We start from the raw sequence: 22,406 nt of genomic DNA, 5'->3' as shown, positions 1-22,406 counted from the left end.
GCGGAAGTTAGCCTTGTTAACATTCTCCAATCAAACCAATGCCCCCTGCTGTGCACAAGGTCCTTGAAGTGCTTAAAGTGCTTGCTTTTTTACAAAAAAAAGTCAAGGCCTGGAATTCCTTGAAAACAGCAAATTTTTTAACAAGGTGCTTAAACAGTCATTGAAATTCAAATCGACCATTCGCATTGAAAGTTTTGTTCATCCATGATAAAATTGTTCTGAATCAAGAAATATAAGTCTAACTAATTGTCGGAAATTGGTTTTAAGCCATAAATATTGGATCAGATTAAAAGTGAATTGTATCCTTTTAAATGCCCTTTTAAAATGACAAATAGTGCTTAGGAAAGTACTTGAAAGTCCTTGAATTAAATTTTGCAATGTCTGTGGGAACCCTGTAACTGCCTAGTAAGGCTTTGGGGAGCAGGAATACTGTGTCTGCTCTGAGAAAATTATTGTTTCGCTTTGTTAGGCATTAAAATTGGTGCAGTATACAGTAGGAATGTAACCAAACTAAACATGTATAACCACATAAAGTACACAGCATGGAAACAACTAAATAACTGATCTGTACAATAGTGACATTGATCTGTTCAATAGTGACATTGATCTGTTCAATAGTGACATTGATCTGTTCAATAGTGACATTGATCTGTACAATAGTGACATTGATCTGTTCAATAGTGACATTGATCTGTACAATAGTGACATTGATCTGTACAATAGTGACATTGATCTGTTCAATAGTGACATTGATCTGTACAATAGTGACATTGATCTGTTCAATAGTGACATTGATCTGTTCAATAGTGACATTGATCTGTTCAATAGTGACATTGATCTGTACAATAGTGACATTGATCTGTTCAATAGTGACATTGATCTGTTCAATAGTGACATTGATCTGTACAATAGTGACATTGATCTGTTCAATAGTGACATTGATCTGTTCAATAGTGACATTGATCTGTTCAATAGTGACATTGATCTGTACAATAGTGACATTGATCTGTACAATAGTGACATTGATCTGTACAATAGTGACATTGATCTGTTCAATAGTGACATTGATCTGTACAATAGTGACATTGATCTGTTCAATAGTGACATTGATCTGTTCAATAGTGACATTGATCTGTACAATAGTGACATTGATCTGTACAATAGTGACATTGATCTGTTCAATAGTGACATTGATCTGTTCAATAGTGACATTGATCTGTTCAATAGTGACATTGATCTGTTCAATAGTGACATTGATCTGTACAATAGTGACATTGATCTGTTCAATAGTGACATTGATCTGTTCAATTGTGACATTGATCTGTTCAATAGTGACATAGTCACTTTAATCCACGATGTTGAGTGTGCATGAGAATAAGTATTAAAATAGTTATAGAATATATATATAGTATTTATATAATAATTATTTAGAATATAGAATATAATCATTCTTTTGTGTGGATTTGTAATAATAAAAACACTTCAGGATTTCTGGAATATTATTTAGAATCTATTTAGGAAAATCTCAATAATCCCACAAAATGTTGGAAACAGATAAAAAATCATTCTATTTCCACTTCAAGCCTCCCTGAATGCATTTCAGTTGATGTAGCTGAACCTACGAGCGAGGATGATAATGGGGAATTTAAAAGAAATTTGGGAGCCCAACCTTCATCTTTCTCCCAACCAGAGTCCTTCTCCCAACCAGAGTCCTTCTCCAAACCAGAGTCCTTCTCCCTACATGCTAAACCAAACTTCTCTGGAGAGGATCTTTAAGCCATTACCCTACTCCTGAGACACACACACAAACACACACACACACACACACACACACACAGACACACACAAACACACACATGTGTATGTTTTAACATCATGTTGAGTCTTTTATTAGACCACTTTCGCTCTTTCTCTCTCTCTATTTCTCTCTATTTCTCTCTCTCTATCTCTTTCGCTCTCTCTTTCTGTCTCTCTCTATCTCGTTCTCTCTCTGTGTATATCTCTCTCTCTTTCTCTGTGTGTGGTCCTCTGTTCAGAGAAACATAAATATTTGAACTTCCTGGCTGACAAAGTGCTCAATGGGTTTAACTGGACATGCTCTTTATTATTAGAAAGAGAGATATATAGATAGAGACTGACAGAGAGAGAGACAAACAGAGATAGAAACACAGACAGATAGAGACACAGAGAGAGAGAGGAAGGGGATACGAGAAACAGGGGAAGAGGGAAATTTGTTGATATTTATGAATGATGATAAGAGAGAGAGAGAGAGTTTATTACTACATAATATATTTGATTACAAAGTTGCAATGTGACACAGCTTTGTTCACACATTTCTTTATTCTAGTAAGCATATACTATATAAACATAAAACAAAAAGTTCGGAAATTTGTGTTTGGTAGATTATTTCTCTGTTGTAACAATGCATAAACAATGCATAACATAAAGACCCAGTGCCTCATCCGTAGCTAACAGTTTATTGCACTACCACAGGACCTAGCATGTCCTACCATGCTCTGTAAATAACTCATGTACATATACCGATATGCCCTACACACACACACAATGTCGTACTATTGGATTCTATTATATGTTATTACTATTGTATTATGCACATCGTTGCGGGCAAGACCACCCGCATTTCATTGTATACATTACTCGTATGCCGTGACAAATAAAACTCTTGACTTGACTTGCTTCTTGGCAATACATTTTTTGCCCCATTTGTAAGGAACATGCATTTGTGGGATGAGCAGCACAGCTGAGTATGTGGGTTGCGCCCATGAAAAATGTGGCAAATCTTATTCAAACAGCTTATCCTGCTGTTGCTATTGACTCTTGTTTGGGGTTGTTTGGTGGATTGGATGATTGAAGTCTATCAGTAACGAGGAAGAAACAAGACATATTGGACATTTTACAATTGATTGATTTAACAAACAGTCAGGAGCCTCAGGAGCGTGTAAGAAACATACTCAGCCACAACAGCCTCTCAAGAAGGTGCTGAACGAGCTCGGTGGCAGTTTTTCATGTCTGGTCATTTTTAGCATGGTGTTATTCACCATCAAAGATGATTTTTATATATTTTTTAATATAGAATTTATATTCTCCTTTGGTTCATTACAATTTACTCAAGTCAAGTAACAGACACACTATTTCTGACACTGTGAATACACTCCCCTGAGATCCATAGATGCCCCTAGATACCAAGAATGCGTTGCTACCAGCTTGGCTGGTCGTCCATACTAACACAATTGGCAGTGGTGGGAAAGCTGGTGGGTGGGGATTGGACGTTGTGGACGGCGACTCCTACAGGTCGGTTGGTGCGCCTGTACAGCAGAATCAGGAAGCATCTGGGGCAGCGTGAGCCTCCCACGCGTTACTCCTCACAATTGAGAGATCGCGCTGTGCAGCTGCCTCCTCGTGTACCGGAGGGGACACGTGATGCAAGGCTTGGTCCTCACTGCAGCCGACCAGTGGGAGGCATAGTCTAGCAACGTTCGAGACAGGGGAGCGGAGAATTGAAGGGAGAATTGGCGAGACGAAATTGGGATGGGAGAAAATTTTTAAAAATAAGGAGAAAAAGTGGATACAAATTTATTTTTTATTTGTCACGGCATACAAGCATACAGTGAAATGCGGGGGGGGGTCATGCCTGCAGCGATTGTGCAATAATACAAGTAATAAGAATAGGAATGAGAATAAGACATTTGTGCAATAATACAAGTAATAAGAATAAGACATAACAGGTATAATGTGCATAAAGTTTACAAAAAACATGGTAAGACATGCTAAGGTCCTGCGATAGTGCAATACACTGTTAGCTACGGATGAGGCACTGGGTCTTATGTACACTACTATACAATGCTATACTATACAATCTACAGTTATACTATGTTTCCTTATGCTAGCTTGCTATATCCATCTGTTTACTATACAAGAACCCCTCCTGTTCTTTTTTATTTTTATTTATTTAAAAAAATTTAAAGTGACCTTTCCATTGTGTAAAGTAACCGTTGAGTGTGAGTGTGTGCAGCGTGTGTGTGTGTGTGTTCATACTAAAGTGGCTGCTAGTGTGTGAGCGTGTGCAGTGTGTGTGTTGTGTGTGTGCTTGTGTGTGGAGAGTTCAGTGTTCAAGACTCTGATGGCCTGGGGGAAGAAGCTGAGCCGAAGTCTCTCTGTCCTAGTTGCTGGTGTTTGCAGGCGTTTGCCTGACCGCAGCAGCTTGAACAGGCTGTAGTTGGGGTGGTGAGGGTCTTTCATTATTCTGCAGGCTCTGGATTTGCACCTCCTGTTATATAAGACCTGCAGGGGTGGTAGTGCAATACCCGTAGTACGCTCGGCTGAGCGTACCACTCTCTGTAGGGCCTTCTTGTCCTGTGCCGTGCTGTTTCCATACCAGGCAGTGATCTTTCCAGTCAAGATGCTCTCTACAGCTCCGGAGTAGAAGGACTGGAGTATCTTCCCCGATACTCTGAACTTCCTTAACTGTCTCAGGTGGTAGAGGCGCTGCTTCGCCTTCTTTACGACTGAGTCTATGTGTGTTGTCCATGTCAGATCCTCTGAGATGTGGACCCCCAGGTACTTGAAGCTGCTCACCCTGTCCACGGTAGCCCCGTTTATCCTCAGTGGTGTGTGTCCCCTGCTGTGTTCTCCTAAAATCCACCATCAGCTCCTTGGTATTATATGCATTCTTTCATTTATTTGCATTTATCTTAAATTTTTTGGACCTTATGGTGTTCTTGTTCTGTTCTTGACTTATTGTTATGTTTTCTTCTTGACTTGTTTAAAGAAGACCTGTACGGCCCATGGGGACATTAACGTGTGTTGTCGGGCCTTATAAATAAATTTGATTTGATTTGATTTGATATGCAGCTAACAGGAAAACCAGCACAGCCATTAACATGGAGATGAATGGTTCTGGCCGTGTGTGTGCACTGTCAGCATGTTTTGTACCATGCTCTTGTTATCCTTACTTGGCCACAATAAGGTAATTTATAGGCCTGATATTCTATATTCTATATTCATATTTCAAATTGCATGTGTCCGGATGGCAAAATTCAGTACTGTATCTACAAAAACCAAATCATCTGCCCTTTGTTCATTTGGTTAGATTTTTTGTACACTAAAGGTCTGATTAAGGCTATGTTTTATAGAACGTTCTCTTTGTGACTGTTATTTAAGCGAAAGTGATCAAGTAAAAAAAATATATATAATAATAATAAATTCAAAAAGACGAGAAAGTGTGTTTTTAGGCATCACCGCTAAAACATTGTATATATATTTCTTTATTCACATTTGATCAAACCTGACCACATGATCATTAGATGGGGGAGTTGTGAAAAGTGTAGTTAATAAGTGCATAATAAAGGATTTATTAACCTTAATAAGGCATTTTTCTCGCTTTAGATCCGGTAGCTGCAAAAAGCATAGTTAACTGTTAATATGTGTATAATAAAGGATTTATTAAACGTATTAAGGCATTGTTCTTTCTTTAGATCCAGTAGTTGCAAAAAGCTTAATTAACTGTTAATGAATGAATATTTTCTAACCCTAATAAAGCAACACCAAACCTTAGTAAAGTGACAGAATAGGTAAGTTAGTGAACCTCAATAAGTGTGTTTGTAATCCTATTATAAACAATTATAAGAAACTCATTCTTAACACATCCTGCGCCAAGAACGAGTTACGCCGTATTTGCCTGCCATGCGTTGAACGCCAAGAACGGCAAAAGCCGTTTTTGAAATCAATATTTAATTTTTTCGCCATGGCATTCATAATTCATCCAGCCAACCTCCGGAGCTGCAGCGGCACCCTGAATGAGATTGCAACGCCTCAATACCGCCGCCTGGTGGATTGTCGGGCGAGTTACACTCTCAAAACCGGAAGTTGTGATCGGTGCGTCGAAGAAATCCCTCCGGCAGTAATATCTTGTTACGGGACTACAGACAAACACTGGCATGCATTTGGATCGCTTCCATAACGCAATAATCTATATGATTTCGGCGTTTATTGCGCCATACAAACCGGAAATGGATCTAGGCGATCGGCGTCAAATCATTGGGATCTTTTTCTTCCAGTCTCATTGGCGAACGGTAAGAGGACAGTAACGTTATTTTCAGCCGATTGTGCGTTTCTTTGTTTGCAAACAGTCTGATCAATATATCGACCCATACTACATAAAGCCGTTACTGACGATAAAGGAATTATAGACGACCCCCGCCCCCCCTTTCCTCCACGCATGATGAAGCATAATGTATACCGATCATATTCATTTGAATTTTTTAATATAGCGTGTATAGGAAAGAAACGGCAATCGATAATCTATCATATGCGTTTGGGCCTATAACTAGCGTTTTTGGAATTACAGCAGAAAAGCTTATAAACATACTTATATTCAAGACGGTATTAACACAACAATGTATGAATGAAAAAATATAACGTTCCCACATCCGGAACGATAGATAATCGATGTTGAATGGGCCATAGTAATGTCAATATAGCAATACAATTTAAAAAGTTATAGCCCTGCAAAGAAGGTAAACATCTCCATAGGCTTTCAACGGTGGCAGACTGGGTATAATGATGGGTACAATGGCTGGCAGTCAATGTGTTAAGCAGTGTTCAACACACGTTTCTTATAAGTGCTTATAACTGTCTTTTTTTTATCCACTTTTTCTCCTTTTTCTGTGTTTTTCTCCCATACCAATTTCCTCTCGTGCCAATTCTCCCTCCCCTGTCCTGACCGTTGCTCGCATGTGCCCCCCACTGGCCGGTCATAGGGAGGGTTGATAGATACTATCGCATGTCCCCTCCGATACATGCGGAGTCAGCCGGCCACTTCTTTTCACCTGCCAGCGCGGACTCTCATTGGCGAGGTGTAACGTGTGGGAGGCTCACACTACCCTCGCCATCTCCTGTCCTTGCTGTGCAGGTGCCCTGACCGACCTGTAGGAGTCGCTGTTTACAACGACCAGAATACCACCCACCGGCTTCCCTCCCGCTGACTCTGCCAATTGAGCCAGTATGACGGCCGGCCAAAGCCGGAGGCAACACTGACAGCCAGATTCGATACCAGTGTCTCTCGCGTTGGTGACGAGCGCAATGTCCGCTGCGCCACCCAGCCGCTGCTTATAACTGTATTATAATTTTTTTCAAATCATTTTGAGCCTTCTTGACCAGTGCTGAGATGTTGAGGGTCCAAGAGACGTCCTCTGAGATGTTGAGGGTCCAAGAGAGGTCCTCTGATATGTTGAGGGTCCAAGAGAGGTCCTCTGAGATGTTGAGGGTCCAAGAGACGTCCTCTGAGATGTTGAGGGTCCAAGAGACGTCCTCTGAGATGTTGAGGGTCCAAGAGACGTCCTCTGAGATGTTGAGGGTCCAAGAGACGTCCTCTGAGATGTTGAGGGTCCAAGAGACGTCCTCTGAGATGTTGAGGGTCCAAGAGACGTCCTCTGAGATGTTGAGGGTCCAAGAGATGTCCTCTGAGATGTTGAGGGTCCAAGAGACGTCCTCTGAGATGTTGAGGGTCCAAGAGACGTCCTCTGAGATGTTGAGGGTCCAAGAGACGTCCTCTGAGATGTTGAGGGTCCAAGAGACGTCCTCTGAGATGTTGAGGGTCCAAGAGAGGTCCTCTGAGATGTTGAGGGTCCAAGAGACGTCCTCTGAGATGTTGAGGGTCCAAGAGAGGTCCTCTGAGATGTTGAGGGTCCAAGAGACGTCCTCTGAGATGTTGAGGGTCCAAGAGAGGTCCCCTGAGATGTTGAGGGTCCAAGAGACGTCCTCTGAGATGTTGAGGGTCCAAGAGACGTCCTCTGAGATGTGGACTCCCAGGCACTTGAAGCTGGAGACACGCTCTGCCCCGTTGATATGGACGGGGGGGGGGGGGGTGTCGACCTGCTCTGGTCTTCCTGAAGTCCACGACGAGCTCCTTGGTTTCCATGGTGTTGAGTGACAGGTGGTTGTGGGCGCGTCACGCCACCAGGTGCTGGACCTCCTCCCTGTTGAGTGACAGGTGGTTGTGGGCGCGTCACGCCGCCAGGTGCTGGACCTCCTCCCTGTTGAGTGACAGGTGGTTGTGGGCGCGTCACGCCGCCAGGTGCTGGACCTCCTCCCTGTTGAGTGACAGGTGGTTGTGGGCGCGTCACGCCACCAGGTGCTGGACCTCCTCCCTGTTGAGTGACAGGTGGTTGTGGGCGCGTCACGCCACCAGGTGCTGGACCTCCTCCCTGTTGAGTGACAGGTGGTTGTGGGCGTGTCACGCCGCCAGGTGCTGGACCTCCTCCCTGTTGGCCGACTCATCGCTGTGTTCAGCAAGTCCTGATGGCTGAACACGTGTCATGAGGGGCAGCTCCTGACAACATTTGGTTATAATCACATCTAAATGTCATTTCAAGTAAGTAATACTTTGTATAGCAGCAGAACTTCAGGGCACATCTAAGCTCACTCCTTGTGTGAATATTCCAATATTTATCATCTCCAGTTAATCTATGGTAGGGTCTATGGTAGGGTTATGGCTCCATATCAATACTTGCTGAGTAATATGTGTCACATGTGCTGTGTTAGCGAATCAGAGGCTTTGATACATTTTGGATTGGTTAAACAGAGGAAAAGGCCAATCACCGGCCGTATACCTTGGAACAAGCATGCTTATTGGCTCACTGATGCTGATGAGATTAACTATTTAGGTATCGATGTTTGGTATCAAATAAAAAAAAATCAATACTGCTTTTTTTTTAAGGTCCTGTGTCTTATAAATGGCTTTTTCCAGTGTTTAGCATTGTTTCCTAGCAATGGGGGTTTATATCAATGGGGTCTGTGTCTCTAATTATCATATTGACTCATCAGTCTAGTCTCGAGTTCACAAGATCCTTCCTCACTCAACTAAGCCGTTCTGATTTGACTGTTTTGCTGACGTGAGTAAGGCACTGGTTGTAGTCACCACCCACAATCAACAATTTGCTCAATAACAGAGCGAGTGGAATTACTTCCTCAAATGGGTTGACGTGCGCGGGTGCGACAGAGACAGCAGAGAACGAGCGAGCGAGAGAGGGGGAGAGAGAGAGATAGAGAGAGAGAGAAAGGGAGAGAGAGATAGAGAGGGAGAGAGAGAGAGAGGGACACAAGCATTTACACACAACCCCGCAGGAGTCGCAGGAGTGTGTGTAAATGTGTGTGTGCGCGGGGATGGAGCTTCTCCACTGTCAAAATATCGTTGTGCACGCTCCCACGTGCACGCCCGTATTCCGATCCGTGCAATAATATTCACAGGGGTATATATTGTCATTTGAAACAAGTTACCAATGCAATGTCCCGTGGGATTATGCCCCCCGTGGCGAAATTAATTAGTATCCCCCTCCTCTATCTCTCTATCTCTCTCTCTGTGCCAGTCGCAGAACTTTACAGATGTGTTCCATAGACTCACAGGAATTGTGTAAAGTTGCCCAAATAGTGAAAGGAATAGCAAGACATGTCCCCTTTAAGCAATTCGATCCCCAGTCCTCCTCCTCTATTATTTTAGTGATTTTAGTGGGTGGAACCTCTTAACAAAGGTTAAACACACACACACACACACCAACACTTTATATCTTTCCATCTCTGTCACACAGTCTTCCTCTGAGTAACAAGAACAACAAGGACATTTCCCTGGACGGTTCAAGTGAAGTGATTTATTAAAAGACTTATACTGAGAGAGGAAAGGAAAGGGGAGGAGATTAGAGGAGAGAGGAAAGGAGAGGAGAGGAGAGAGGAAAGGAAACGAGACTAGATGAGAGGAGATTAGAGGAGGAGAGAGGAGATGAGAGTTGAGGAGGAGAGAGGAGATGAGAGGAGAGAGGAAAGGAGATGAGAGGAGACGGTGGCACAGTGGTTAGCACTGCTGCCTCACAGCAGAAGGTCCTGGGTTTGAACCCCAGAAGGGGGCCTTTCTGTGTGGAGTTTGCATGTTCTCCCTGTGTTCGCATGGGTTTCCTCCAGGTACTCTGGTTTCCTCCCACACCATAAAGACATGCATGGTAGGCAGGGACTACAGATGGAAACTAGCTCATTAGCTCAAATCTGGCACATTTACATTGATGTGGAAACTGAAGATGTTCATTAATGTGCACTGTCCCTGGGTAATAAATAAATAAACAAATACAAAAAAATACAAAGTAAAGGAGAGGAGATTATAGGAGAGAGGAGGAGAGAGGAGAGAGGAGATGAGAGGAGAGGAGAGGAGAGGAGAGAGGAGATGAGAGGAGAGGAGAGGAGAGGAGAGGAGAGGAGAGGAGAGGAGAGGAGAGGAGAGGAGAGGAGAGGAGAGGAGATGAGAGGTGAGGTGAGGTGAGGTGAGGTGAGGAGAGGAGAGGAGAGGAGAGGAGAGGAGAGGAGAGGAGAGGAGAGGAGAGGAGAGGAGAGGAGAGGAGAGGTGAGGAGGGCATTGCATGGAAGTGAGGATGCATTGAACAAAACAAAGTAATAGAAACAGAGTGAGTCCTGGTCGTCCTCTCTGACGTACTTCCCACACAGAGCCCAGATCAGCTGAGCAGCAGGTATTATTCCAGAAGATTGACAACCTGGTTGAAGAACAAGTCTATAGCAAACTGGGCTTCTCCGTGTGCCGTCTGTACCCCTGTACCCAGCCCCCTCATCAGTCTGTACCCCAGCCCCCTCATCAGTCTGTACCCCAGCCCCCTCATCAGTCTGTACCCCAGCCCCCTCATCAGTCTGTACCCCAGCCCCCTCATCAGTCTGTACCCCAGCCCCCTCATCAGTCTGTACCCCAGCCCTCTCATCAGTCTGTACCCCAGCCCTCTCATCAGTCTGTACCCCAGCCCCCTCATCAGTCTGTACCCCAGCCCCCTCATCAGTCTGTACCCCTGTACCCAGCCCCCTCATCAGTCTGTACCCCAGCCCCCTCATCAGTCTGTACCCCAGCCCCCTCATCAGTCTGTACCCCAGCCCCCTCATCAGTCTGTACCCCTGTACCCAGCCCCCTCATCAGTCTGTACCCCAGCCCCCTCATCAGTCTGTACCCCAGCCCCCTCATCAGTCTGTACCCCTGTACCCAGCCCCCTCATCAGTCTGTACCCCTGTACCCAGCCCCCTCATCAGTCTGTACCCCAGCCCCCTCATCAGTCTGTACCCCAGCCCCCTCATCAGTCTGTACCCCAGCCCCCTCATCAGTCTGTACCCCAGCCCCCTCATCAGTCTGTACCCCAGCCCCCTCATCAGTCTGTACCCCAGCCCCCTCATCAGTCTGTACCCCAGCCCCCTCATCAGTCTGTACCCCAGCCCCCTCATCAGTCTGTACCCCAGCCCCCTCATCAGTCTGTACCCCAGCCCCCTCATCAGTCTGTACCCCAGCTCCCTCATCAGTCTGTACCCCTGTACCCCAGCTCCCTCATCAGTCTGTACCCCAGCCCCCTCATCAGTCTGTACCCAGCTCCCTCATCAGTCTGTACCCCTCTACCCTCATCAGTCTGTACCCCTCTACCCTCATCAGTCTGTACCCCTGTACCCTCATCAGTCTGTACCCAGCCCCCTCATCAGTCTGTACCCCTGTACCCAGCCCCCTCATCAGTCTGTACCCCAGCCCCCTCATCAGTCTGTACCCCTGTACCCAGCCCCCTCATCAGTCTGTACCCCAGCTTCCTCATCAGTCTGTACCCCAGCTCCCTCATCAGTCTGTACCCCTGTACCCCTCTACCCTCATCAGTCTGTACCCGAGCTCCCTCATCAGTCTGTACCCCTGTACCCCTCTACCCTCATCAGTCTGTACCCGAGCTCCCTCATCAGTCTGTACCCCTGTACCCCTCTACCCTCATCAGTCTGTACCCCAGCTCCCTCATCAGTGTCCTCGGATGTTGCAACCATTCCGTTCATTTTTAGAATCCATTTGTCTCCATCTGCTTGATTGATGATTAAAGTATCCAAGCTTCTGAGAGGAGTGGGGTGCAGGTGGGGTGATGCGATTTCAAATGAAGTATTTATTTATTATTTTGCTTCTATTTTAGGTAAAACCCTGTTCTCTAGTCTGTCTACTCTAAAACTTCACAATCTGACACATTTAGTCTCTAATCAACTGATGCTACCTACAACATCTGTACATGGTCTCATCTCTCTCTCTGTCTCTACCTCTCCCTGTCTCTGTCTCTCTCTCTGTCTCTCTTTCTGTCTCTCTACCTCTATCTGTCACTGTCTCTCTACCTCTGACTATCTCTCTCTGTCTCTCTACCTCTGACTGTCTCTCCCTCTTTCTGTCTCTCTACCTCTATCTGTCTCTGTCTCTCTACCTCTGACTGTCTCTCCCTTTCTCTCTCTCTTTCTGTCTCTACCTCTCTGTCTCTCTACCTCTCTCTGTCTATCTCTCCCCCTCTCTCTCTCTCCCCCCTGTCTGTTAGTACCTGTCTGTTAGTACCTGTCTGTTAGTACCTGTCTCTCTTAGTACCTGTCTGTTAGTACCTGTCTCTGTTAGTACATGTCTCTGTTAGTACCTGTCTCTCTTAGTACCTGTCTGTTAGTACCTGTCTCTGTTAGTACATGTCTCTGTTAGTACCTGTCTCTCTTAGTACCTGTCTCTGTTACTACCTGTCTCTGTTAGTACCTGTCTGTTAGTACCTGTCTCTGTTAGTACCTGTCTCTGTTAGTACCTGTCTCTCTTAGTACCTGTCTCTGTTAGTACCTGTCTCTCTTAGTACCTGTCTCTGTTAGTACCTGTCTGTTAGTACCTGTCTCTGTTAGTACCTGTCTCTGTTAGTACCTGTCTGTTAGTACCTGTCTCTGTTAGTACCTGTCTCTCTTAGTACCTGTCTCTGTTAGTACCTGTCTCTGTTAGTACCTGTCTGTTAGTACCTGTCTCTCTTAGTACCTGTCTCTGTTAGTACATGTCTCTGTTAGTACCTGTCTCTGTTAGTACCTGTCTCTGTTAGTACCTGTCTCTGTTAGTACCTGTCTGTTAGTACCTGTCTCTGTTAGTACCTGTCTCTGTTAGTACCTGTCTCTCTTAGTACCTGTCTCTGTTAGTACCTGTCTCTGTTAGTACCTGTCTCTCTTAGTACCTGTCTATGTTAGTACCTGTCTCTGTTAGTACCTGTCTCTGTTAGTACCTGTCTGTTAGTACCTGTCTCTGTTAGTACCTGTCTCTGTTAGTACCTGTCTCTGTTAGTACCTGTCTGTTAGTACCTGTCTCTGTTAGTACCTGTCTCTGTTAGTACCTGTCTGTTAGTACCTGTCTGTTAGTACCTGTCTCTGTTAGTACCTGTCTCTGTTAGTACCTGTCTCGCTTAGTACCTGTCTCTGTTAGTACCTGTCTGTTAGTACCTGTCTCTGTTAGTACCTGTCTCTGTTAGTACCTGTCTGTTAGTACCTGTCTCTGTTAGTACTTGTCTCTGTTAGTACCTGTCTGTTAGTACCTGTCTCTGTTAGTACTTGTCTCTGTTAGTACCTGTCTCTGTTAGTACCTGTCTGTTCGTACCTGTCTGTTAGTACCTGTCTCTGTTAGTACCTGTCTGTTAGTACCTGTCTCTGTTAGTACCTGTCTCTCTTAGTACCTGTCTGTTAGTACCTGTCTCTCTTAGTACCTGTCTGTTAGTACCTGTCTCTGTTAGTACCTGTCTCTCTTAGTACCTGTCTCTGTTAGTACCTGTCTCTGTTAGTACCTGTCTCTCTTAGTACCTGTCTCTGTTAGTACCTGTCTCTCTTAGTACCTGTCTGTTAGTACCTGTCTCTGTTAGTACCTGTCTGTTAGTACCTGTCTCTGTTAGTACCTGTCTCTCTTAGTACCTGTCTCTGTTAGTACCTGTCTCTGTTAGTACCTGTCTCTCTTAGTACCTGTCTCTGTTAGTACCTGTCTCTCTTAGTACCTGTCTGTTAGTACCTGTCTCTGTTAGTACCTGTCTCTCTTAGTACCTGTCTCTGTTAGTACCTGTCTCTCTTAGTACCTGTCTGTTAGTACCTGTCTCTGTTAGTACCTGTCTCTATTAGTACCTGTCTGTTAGTACCTGTCTCTGTTAGTACCTGTCTCTGTTAGTACCTGTCTGTTAGTACCTGTCTGTTAGTACCTGTCTGTTAGTACCTGTCTGTTAGTACCTGTCTCTGTTAGTACCTGTCTCTGTTAGTACCTGTCTCTCTTAGTACCTACCTGTCTCTGTTAGTACCTGTCTCTGTTAGTACCTGTCTGTTAGTACCTGTCTCTGTTAGTACCTGTCTCTGTTAGTACCTGTCTGTTAGTACCTGTCTCTGTTAGTACCTGTCTCTGTTAGTACCTGTCTCTGTTAGTACCTGTCTGTTAGTACCTGTCTGTTAGTACCTGTCTCTGTTAGTACCTGTCTCTGTTAGTACCTGTCTGTTAGTACCTGTCTCTGTTAGTACCTCTCTCTCTCTCTCTCTCTCTCTCTCTCTCTCTCTCTCTCTCTCTCTCTCTCTCTCTCTCTCTCTCTTCAAGACAACAGTGCATCAGTAGTTATGGTGTATTAAAGGTATAAGCCATGCTTAAAGGGAGAGCTGTTCCACTGATCTGTCAGACACCCCCACCACCTATCTCTGTCTTTCTCTCTCTGTCTCTCTCTCTCGGTTTCTGTCTTTCTCTGTTTCTGTCTCTGTCTCTCTCTCTGTCTCTCTCTGTTTCTGTCTCTGTCTCTCTGTTTCTGTCTCTGTCTCTCTCTCTGTCTCTCTCTGTTTCTGTCTCTGTCTCTCTGTTTCTGTCTCTGTCTCTCTCTCTGTCTCTCTGTTTCTGTCTCTGTCTCTCTCTCTGTCTCTCTGTTTCTGTCTCTGTCTCTCTGTTTCTGTCTCTGTTTCTGTCTCTGTCTCTCTGTTTCTGTCTCTGTCTCTCTCTCTGTCTCTCTGTTTCTGTCTCTGTCTCTCTCTCTCTGTCTCTCTCTGTTTCTGTCTCTGTCTCTCTGTTTCTGTCTCTGTCTCTCTCTCTGTCTCTCTCTGTTTCTGTCTCTGTCCCTCTCTGTTTCTGTCTCTGTCTCTCTCTCTGTCTCTCTCTGTTTCTGTCTCTGTCCCTCTCTGTTTCTGTCTCTGTCTCTCTGTTTCTGTCTCTGTCTCTCTCTCTGTCTCTCTGTTTCTGTCTCTGTCTCTCTGTTTCTGTCTCTGTCTCTCTCTCTCTGTCTCTCTCTCTGTCTCTCTGTCTCTGTCCCTCTCTGTTTCTGTCTCTGTCTCTCTCTCTGTCTCTCTCTGTTTCTGTCTCTGTCCCTCTCTGTTTCTGTCTCTGTCTCTCTCTCTGTCTCTCTCTGTTTCTGTCTCTGTCTCTCTCTGTTTTTGTCTGTCTGTCTCTCTCTCTCTCTCTCTCACTGTTATTGTCTCTATCTCTCTGTGTTTCTCTTTCTGTCTCTCTCTGTCTTTCTCTCTCTTTCTCTTTCTCTCTTTCTCTCCTCCTCTGTCTCCCCCTGTCAGTAGTTGTTGGGTGTAGTTGTTCTAACTTGAACCCTGGGCAGATAATCATATTTCAGACACAGAACAGTCTCTCATGAACACATAACACTTTTCATCATTTAACTCATTGATTGCCATGCTGTTTTCCCATCTCTAATCCCTGGTGCCAGCGTTTAAGACCGTTTTAACGATGTTTGTAGACCCATCGTATATTCTATATTATAGCTATGGAGACATACTATGGCTAATTTGAAAGGCAATATTTATACTCCAACAGGGAACAACCCGTTTATTTCTACATACATCCGTTCCTGTTAGGGATGGGTACCTTTCACATTTGAACCGATACCGGTACCGGTACCTGTGAATCGATACCGGTACCCAACGGTACCTTTTTTCGGTACTTTAGTCTCAAGAAATTTTATTTACCTACCTCAGTCGTAAAAAAAAAAATTCCAAACTTCAAATAACTACAATTTCGACAGTCTTCGGCTTGTCATTGCTCCGACTGCTTTGTTGTTGAATCAAGTCAAATCCTAGGTAAGCATATATTGTGCGTGTGAACGTTGACATGAAAAGAAAAAAGTTAAAAAAAAATAAAAAAATTCAAATTTTTTATTTTTTTTTATTTATTTTTTTATTTTATTTTTACTTGATCCGATACTCTGTAGTACCGACGTGTTTCGGTTCGGTACCTCAAAAGTACCGAATTCGGTACCCATCCCTAGTTCCTTTGCAATACCAGGCTAAAGAGTGGCCATTTCCCAAAAATCCCTGCTAATTTTCTAGGAAGAGCGATATCGTGTCTTCTTGTGAATCATGCGCCTGGCTTGGCCTGGCGGTGAGATTTGGAGTTGGACAAGAACCTTGTGTTTGTAATCCATAAACGTACCTTGTCCATTTTGTGAGCCAGCGACCGTACATTTGCAAGAAGGAGGCTGGGAAGAGCGGCGCTATGAGGAGCCAGAGCTAGCCTCAGTCGCGCGCCAGCTCTGCGGCCACTGCTTCTGCTTTCGATCCCTCGCCACGCACAAGGCCTCCTTGTCCGGGGAGGCGATGTAAACAGACCCGGTGTGCCCGGAGGTCTGACGATGTCGTACTGTCCATTGAAAAAGATGGAAATATCCAGTAATCCGACATGTGAACCAATGTCCGGTAGCTCTTGTCTTGTGTACAAAGGGTCAGCGTGAATATACTGGGCGAATAGACTGAACATGAGTAAGCAAATAATAGTTGATTTGCCGTTCCTGGCGAGACAAAAAGCTGCTGCTTGATCAAGCGCCGCCATCTTAGCTAAAAAATTTACACACAAAAGAAAAGACTGGATTCGATTGTTATCACAGTGTTACCAAATCCATACACAAGGTCCATGGGATATACTTGTTTTTGGCAGTCAATGATTAATGGTCCAGATGTGTTCAGCTACTACCGAGGAGGGAGGGGGTGTCAGTCAGTCTCATCTCTATGGCAACATGATGGGCGTGTCTGAAAACATTGACATGATGGGATTTGCCTCACCTCCCCTCTGCTGCTGTGATTGACTGAGGAGCTTCGGGTGATGATGCTCCGCCCCTAGCAGCAAACCCGGCCCCAGGTGTCCAAGCCCCGCCCTGAGTCTACCGTTCTGCTGTTCTCTGATTGGCTCCAGAAACACCACGTGTTTGTTGCCACTGACCTTGCGGCCGGGCCCCTCCGTGGTCGCCGGCGGGGTCGGGGTGAGGATGGACGACTGGGCGCCGCCTGGCCCCGCCTCCGCCTCGTTCCCTGGGCCGGGAGTGGCTGTGTGTGGGACGGGGGCGTGGCCACAGGGCGGGCAGGGGCAGGGCGTCAGGTAGAGATACATGAGGACTATCAGCAGACTGACCACACAGCCGAGCAGCGTGGTGAAGCCCGTGTTGAAGGACTCGTAGGCCTCGGACCCGGGCGGCTGTGTCACGGTCACGTTCACCTCCCGGGTCTCGTTGCGCCCCTGCCGCCGGTCCAACACCATGCACCAGTAGATACCGGAGTCTTCCAGCTTCGCCACGGAGATCTCCAGGCTGCCGTTGGTGAACATCTTCAGGCTGCCGTTGTTCCCAGGAGGAGCCACGTACTCCTGGGTGGGAGACACCCAGAGGAAGGTCAGACTTCCTGTCATGGTGGTCCCACAGTCCAGGAGGACCGCCTCCCCCACGTACACCAGCACGCTGCTCTCCTGCTCCCCCCGCAGGCTAGGCTGACTCATAGCAGTCTGGCTACAGTTCTGGAAGTAGCGCCGGTGCAGGAAGAAGCGCACGGTGCCTCTCTGCCGGCCGTAGACCCGACAGGTGTGCTCCGGTCTGTAGTCGCTCACCGAGGCGTAGTCCCGCTGCTCCCAGCGCCGGAACAGGCCGTACATGGAGCACTCGCACACCAGGGAGTTGTTGTGGAGGTAGAGGCCCCTCTGCACGGCCACAGGGAGGTGGGATATGTCCTCCAGGGGCAGCTTAGGCAGGCGGTTGGAGGAGAGGTCCAACGTGGCCAGGCGGGGGTGGCTGTGCTCCCGGATGGAGAAGAAGGGGAAGTCGGTGAGCCGGTTGTGGCTGAGGTAGGCCTTGCGGAGGCTCCGCAGCCCGGCCAGCGCGCCGCTCTCCACGCGGACAATGCGGTTGTCGAAGAGCAGCAATACCTCCAACCCCGGCAGTTCTTGGAAATAGTGCTGTTCCAACACCTGCAGCCGATTGGACGACAGGTCCAGGTGTCGCAGAAGGACCCCGGAGCCGTTGCTGAAGGTGCCGGGTTGAATGCCGGCCAGACGGTTGTGCGCCAGCCGTAGGGTCTCCAGCCGAGGGAGTCCTTGGAAGGTCCCTTCCTCTAGTCGCGCCAGGCGGTTATGACCCAGATCCAAGGTGACGGTGGAGATGGGCATCTCCCCGGGCACCTGTTCCAGACCCACCGCCGTGCAGCTGAGGATGTCCGAGGCACAGAGGCAGCTGGAGGGGCAGGTGTTGCCCTGGCCGGGGACCAGCTGACGGAGCAGGAGACAGACTAGCAACCCAACGACACCACCACCAGGACCACACAGCATGGTGCCGACAGCAGCGGCAGTCCGGCCAGAGCCTTTATATTCCTCCCATCATCCTCCTCTCTGAGGAGTGCTGTTGTTCAGACTGTGGGTTAAAGGCGTATAATCCTTGCTGCACATTTGGTCTTTTATTTTTAAAGACGGGGTCCACTTTGTTCTACATCCATTCAGGCTGAAAAGCTAAATGTTTAATAAACGTTTATCCTTTTCATCAAAGACGAGTAAAAGATGAAGATCTTATATTCAGCGCGTCTCCTCTCTGCTTCCAGCTTCAGTCTCATGGTTTGGTTCAGGCTCCTCCTGCCTACATGAACACAGCCCAAAAACGAACCTTAGTTAGTGTAAGAGGAGTTTGTTAGGGTTAGTCCTTACAGTGTATAGAAATGGCACATGAAAGAAATTCATTCTGCCATAGCTGAAGTTTCTCTCCTCTCCTCTCCTCTCCTCTCCTCTCCTCTCCTCTCCTCTCCTCTCCTCTCCCTTCCTCTCTCCCCCCTCCTCTCCTCTCCTCTCCTCTCCTCTCCTCTCCTCTCCTCTCCTCTCCTCTCCTCTCCTCTCCTCTCCTCTCCTCTCCTCTCCTCTCCTCTCCTCTCCTCTCTCCCCTCCTCTCCTCTCCTCTCCTCTCCTCTCCTCTCCTCTCCTCTCCTCTCCTCTCCTCTCCTCTCCTCTCCTCTCCTCTCCCCTCCTCTCTTCTCCTCTCTTTTCTCTCCCCTCCTCTCCTCTCCTCTCCGGTGACAGACTTGTCTTCTAGATTGTAGCGTTCACGCTGAGTCAGGTGTTTTATGAATGGTAGTCCCAGCAGTACGGAGGATTTTCAGAGAAGTCAGCGTTTTGTCCACCTGACCTCATGCTGTCATCCAGGCAGCCGCTCCACACACACACACATGCACACACGCACACGCACACACAGTCTTTACCCCCCTCCCCCTGCTGAACGATACACGGAGGGTCTTTTTTTAGCCTCTGGAGTGTTTTGATGGAGAGATCAGTCTTTCATCCCTTCCTGTAAGAATCCCAAACAAGAAGAAGAAGTAGGCGCCCAGAAAATCACTCTTCTCCTCTCCTCCTCTTCTCCTCTTCTCCTCCTCTCATCTCATCTCTTCGTGACTTTCTTATCTTATCCCCAAAGCTAGATAAAAATCACAGGGAACAAAAGTGAAAGAAGCAGATGTCCAGGTATGAGGTCCACCTCCAGTGTTGCTTTGTTAGATCCAAGGTGTCTTTGGTGTATCCTGAAGCGTGCTCTTGCCGTTACCAGATGCATGTGTGTTTGTGTTCTTGCCTGGCGTCTGGTGGCAGCGATTCTGAGCTGCTGCTGCAAGGACTGATTGTCGAGCCTTCCCAGCTCCTCCTCTCTCTCTTCTGCCCCCCTCTCCTCTCTCTCCTCCTCTCCTCTCCTCTCCTCTCCCCTCCTCCTCTACTCTCCTCTCTCTCCTCTCTCTCTTCTGCCCCCCTCTCCTCTCTCTCCTCCTCTCCTCTCCTCTCTCTCCTCCTCTACTCTCCTCATCTCCCCTCCTCCTCTACTCTCCTCTCTCTCCTCCTCTCTTCTGCCCCCCTCTCCTCTCTCTCTTCCTCTACTCTCCTCTCCTCTCCTCTCTCTCCTCCTCTACTCTCCTCTCCTCTCCTCTCCTCTCCTCTCCTCTCCTCTCCTCTCCTCTCCTCTCCTCTCCTCTCCTCTCCTCTCTCTCCTCCTCTACTCTCCTCTCCCCTCCTCCTCTACTCTCCTCTCCTCTCTCTCTTCCTCTCCTCTCCCCTCCTCGGGGAGACAGCAGTCTGGCAATCCGGAGGTTCCCGGTTCGATTCCCGCTCCTCCCGGGCAGCGTGTCGATGTATCCTTGAGCAAGACACTTAACCCCTAACTGCTCCCGATGAGCAGGTTGGCACCTTGCATGGTTGCCTCCGCCGTCGGTGAGTGAATGTGAGAGTGAATGTGAGAGTGAATGTGTGTGTGTGAGTGAATGTGTGAGTGAATGTGTGAGTGAATGTGTGTGTGAATGTGTGAGTGAATGTGTGTGTGTGGATGTGTGTGAGTGAATGTGTGAGTGAATGTGTGAGTGAATGTGTGTGTGAATGTGTGAGTGAATGTGTGTGTGGATGTGTGTGAGTGAATGTGTGAGTGAATGTGTGAGTGAATGTGTGAGTGAATGTGTGTGTGAATTAGGGATGCCCCGATCGATCGGCCACCGATCGTTATCGGCCGATAATCAGTATAAATATGCGATCGGGGAATTCCGATAATGAGTCATATTCGCCGATCGCGGAAACTGATCAAGTGGATATCTCACTCGCTTGTCTCAGACGCACAGGGCCTGCAAACTGCTCCTCCTCCCTAGCCCCGCCCGTACCCGTGTAGAGTTTGTAAACACAGAGGAGGCGGACCTCCTCTGCTGAGTCTAGATAGTGCATTCGACCTGAGCTAACGTTAGCTACCTAGCTATCGTTACTGTTTAAACAAAATTACCCAGTCAACTATTCACTTTTAGTAGGCATTGTCTAACGGTATTTAGCCGGCTAGCTACTGATAGCTCCGGATATCAACAAATGCCCCAGGAAGTCTATTAGTCCATGTTGATATCTCCGTTAGCTTGCGTTAGCTTGCGTTAGCTGACGTTACTTCACAGTTCAAAACGAAATGTCCGATTGAACTAAATAGTTGTCTTAACGTCATCTAGCCGGCTAGCAGTAGCTACAGATAGCTCCTGATATCAATGTCTTATAACATTGATTGAATGCGTATTCGAGCTGAGGGCTTGCTGAATGTGAAATGACCAAAGCATAACGTTACCAATACAATAGGGTCCCGCTGCAGCGCCGGAGAATCCTTTTTGGAGCTACTAGAGTACACACAGACAGTGGAGCTGTTTGCAGATAGTGAGCATTTTGACTTGTTGCGTGGTGGCGATGTCTCGCAGATAATACAAGTACAAGTCTAATTATATAATATATATATTTTATAAAAAAAAAAAAAAATTATATAAAATAATTTTTAATTTCTTTTTAATCAAAAACAATCGGTATCGGATCGGTATCGGCCGATATGGCTCACGACGATCGGTGATCGGTATCGGTGGCAAAAACGTGATCGGGGCATCCCTAGTGTGAATGTGTGTGAGTGAATGTGTGTGTGAATGTGTGAGTGAATGTGTGTGTGAATGTGTGAGTGAATGTGTGAGTGAATGGGTAAAAATGTGAGTAACAAATTGTATAGCGTTTTGGATAAAAGCACTACATAAAAAAGCAGCCATTTACCATCTCTCTTCTTCTCCCCTCATCCTCTATGCATCTCTCTCTTCCTCTCCTCTCCCATCCTCCTCTCCGCCTCTCTCTTCCTCTCTAGTCATACAGAACACTATTGATGAGAAGATATCGTCATACAGAACACTATTGATGAGAAGATATCGTCATACAGAACTCTATTGATGAGAAGATATCGTCATACAGAACACTATTGATGAGTAGATATTGTCATACAGAACACTATTGATGAGAAGATATCGTCATACAGAACTCTATTGATGAGAAGATATCGTCATACAGAACTAAACTAATTTAATTCCAGAGTGGCTTTTTTTTATCAGCATCCGCCACCTCTCTCTCCCTCCCTTCTCTCTCTCTCCTTCTCTCTCTATCTATCTCTCTCTCTCCCTCCCCTCTCTCTATTTCTCTCTCTCTCCATCTCTCTATCTCTCTCTCTCACACACACATACTCTCTCTACCTCCTCTCTCTCACACATACTCTCTCTTCCTCCTATTGCTTTCTTCCTCCTCTCTATCTCTCCCTCCCCTCTATCTCTTTCACTCTCTCACACACACATTCTTTCTTCCTCCTCTTTCACCCTCTCTCTCCTTTCTTCTCCTGTCCTCTCCTCCTCTCCATATCTCCTCCTCTCCCCACCTTCTCTCCTTGCCTATGCTCTCTTCCTATCCTCTCCACTCTATATATTACAATATAATATAGACTGTTTATTATTCTCAGAAACAACCAGCCTGACTTATCATGCAACAACAT

At 46.5% G+C, this 22,406-nt stretch overlaps 2 protein-coding genes across 3 annotated transcripts in view; one reads left to right on the top strand and one right to left on the bottom strand.

Moving 5' to 3' along the window:
- The window catches only part of rnf123 (ring finger protein 123), a 484,329-nt gene that overhangs the window by 368,459 nt on the left and 93,464 nt on the right, over positions 1 to 22,406 (top strand). The gene's annotated exons all lie outside the window — the stretch shown is intronic.
- Positions 16,817 to 18,400, bottom strand: amigo3 (adhesion molecule with Ig-like domain 3; the record flags this gene model as incomplete). The annotated part of the gene is made up of 1 exon (XM_084324127.1): positions 16,817 to 18,400. The coding sequence occupies one exon, from the start codon at positions 18,398 to 18,400 to the stop codon at positions 16,817 to 16,819; it is 1,584 nt and encodes a 527-aa protein (XP_084180253.1).

Source organism: Notolepis coatsorum, assembly GCF_963971535.1.
Source record: "Notolepis coatsorum genome assembly, chromosome: 11".
Classification (NCBI taxonomy): Eukaryota; Metazoa; Chordata; class Actinopteri; order Aulopiformes; family Paralepididae; genus Notolepis; species Notolepis coatsorum.
The sequence above is the reverse complement of the archived record's forward strand: the minus strand, read 5'-3'. Positions and strand labels throughout refer to the sequence as shown.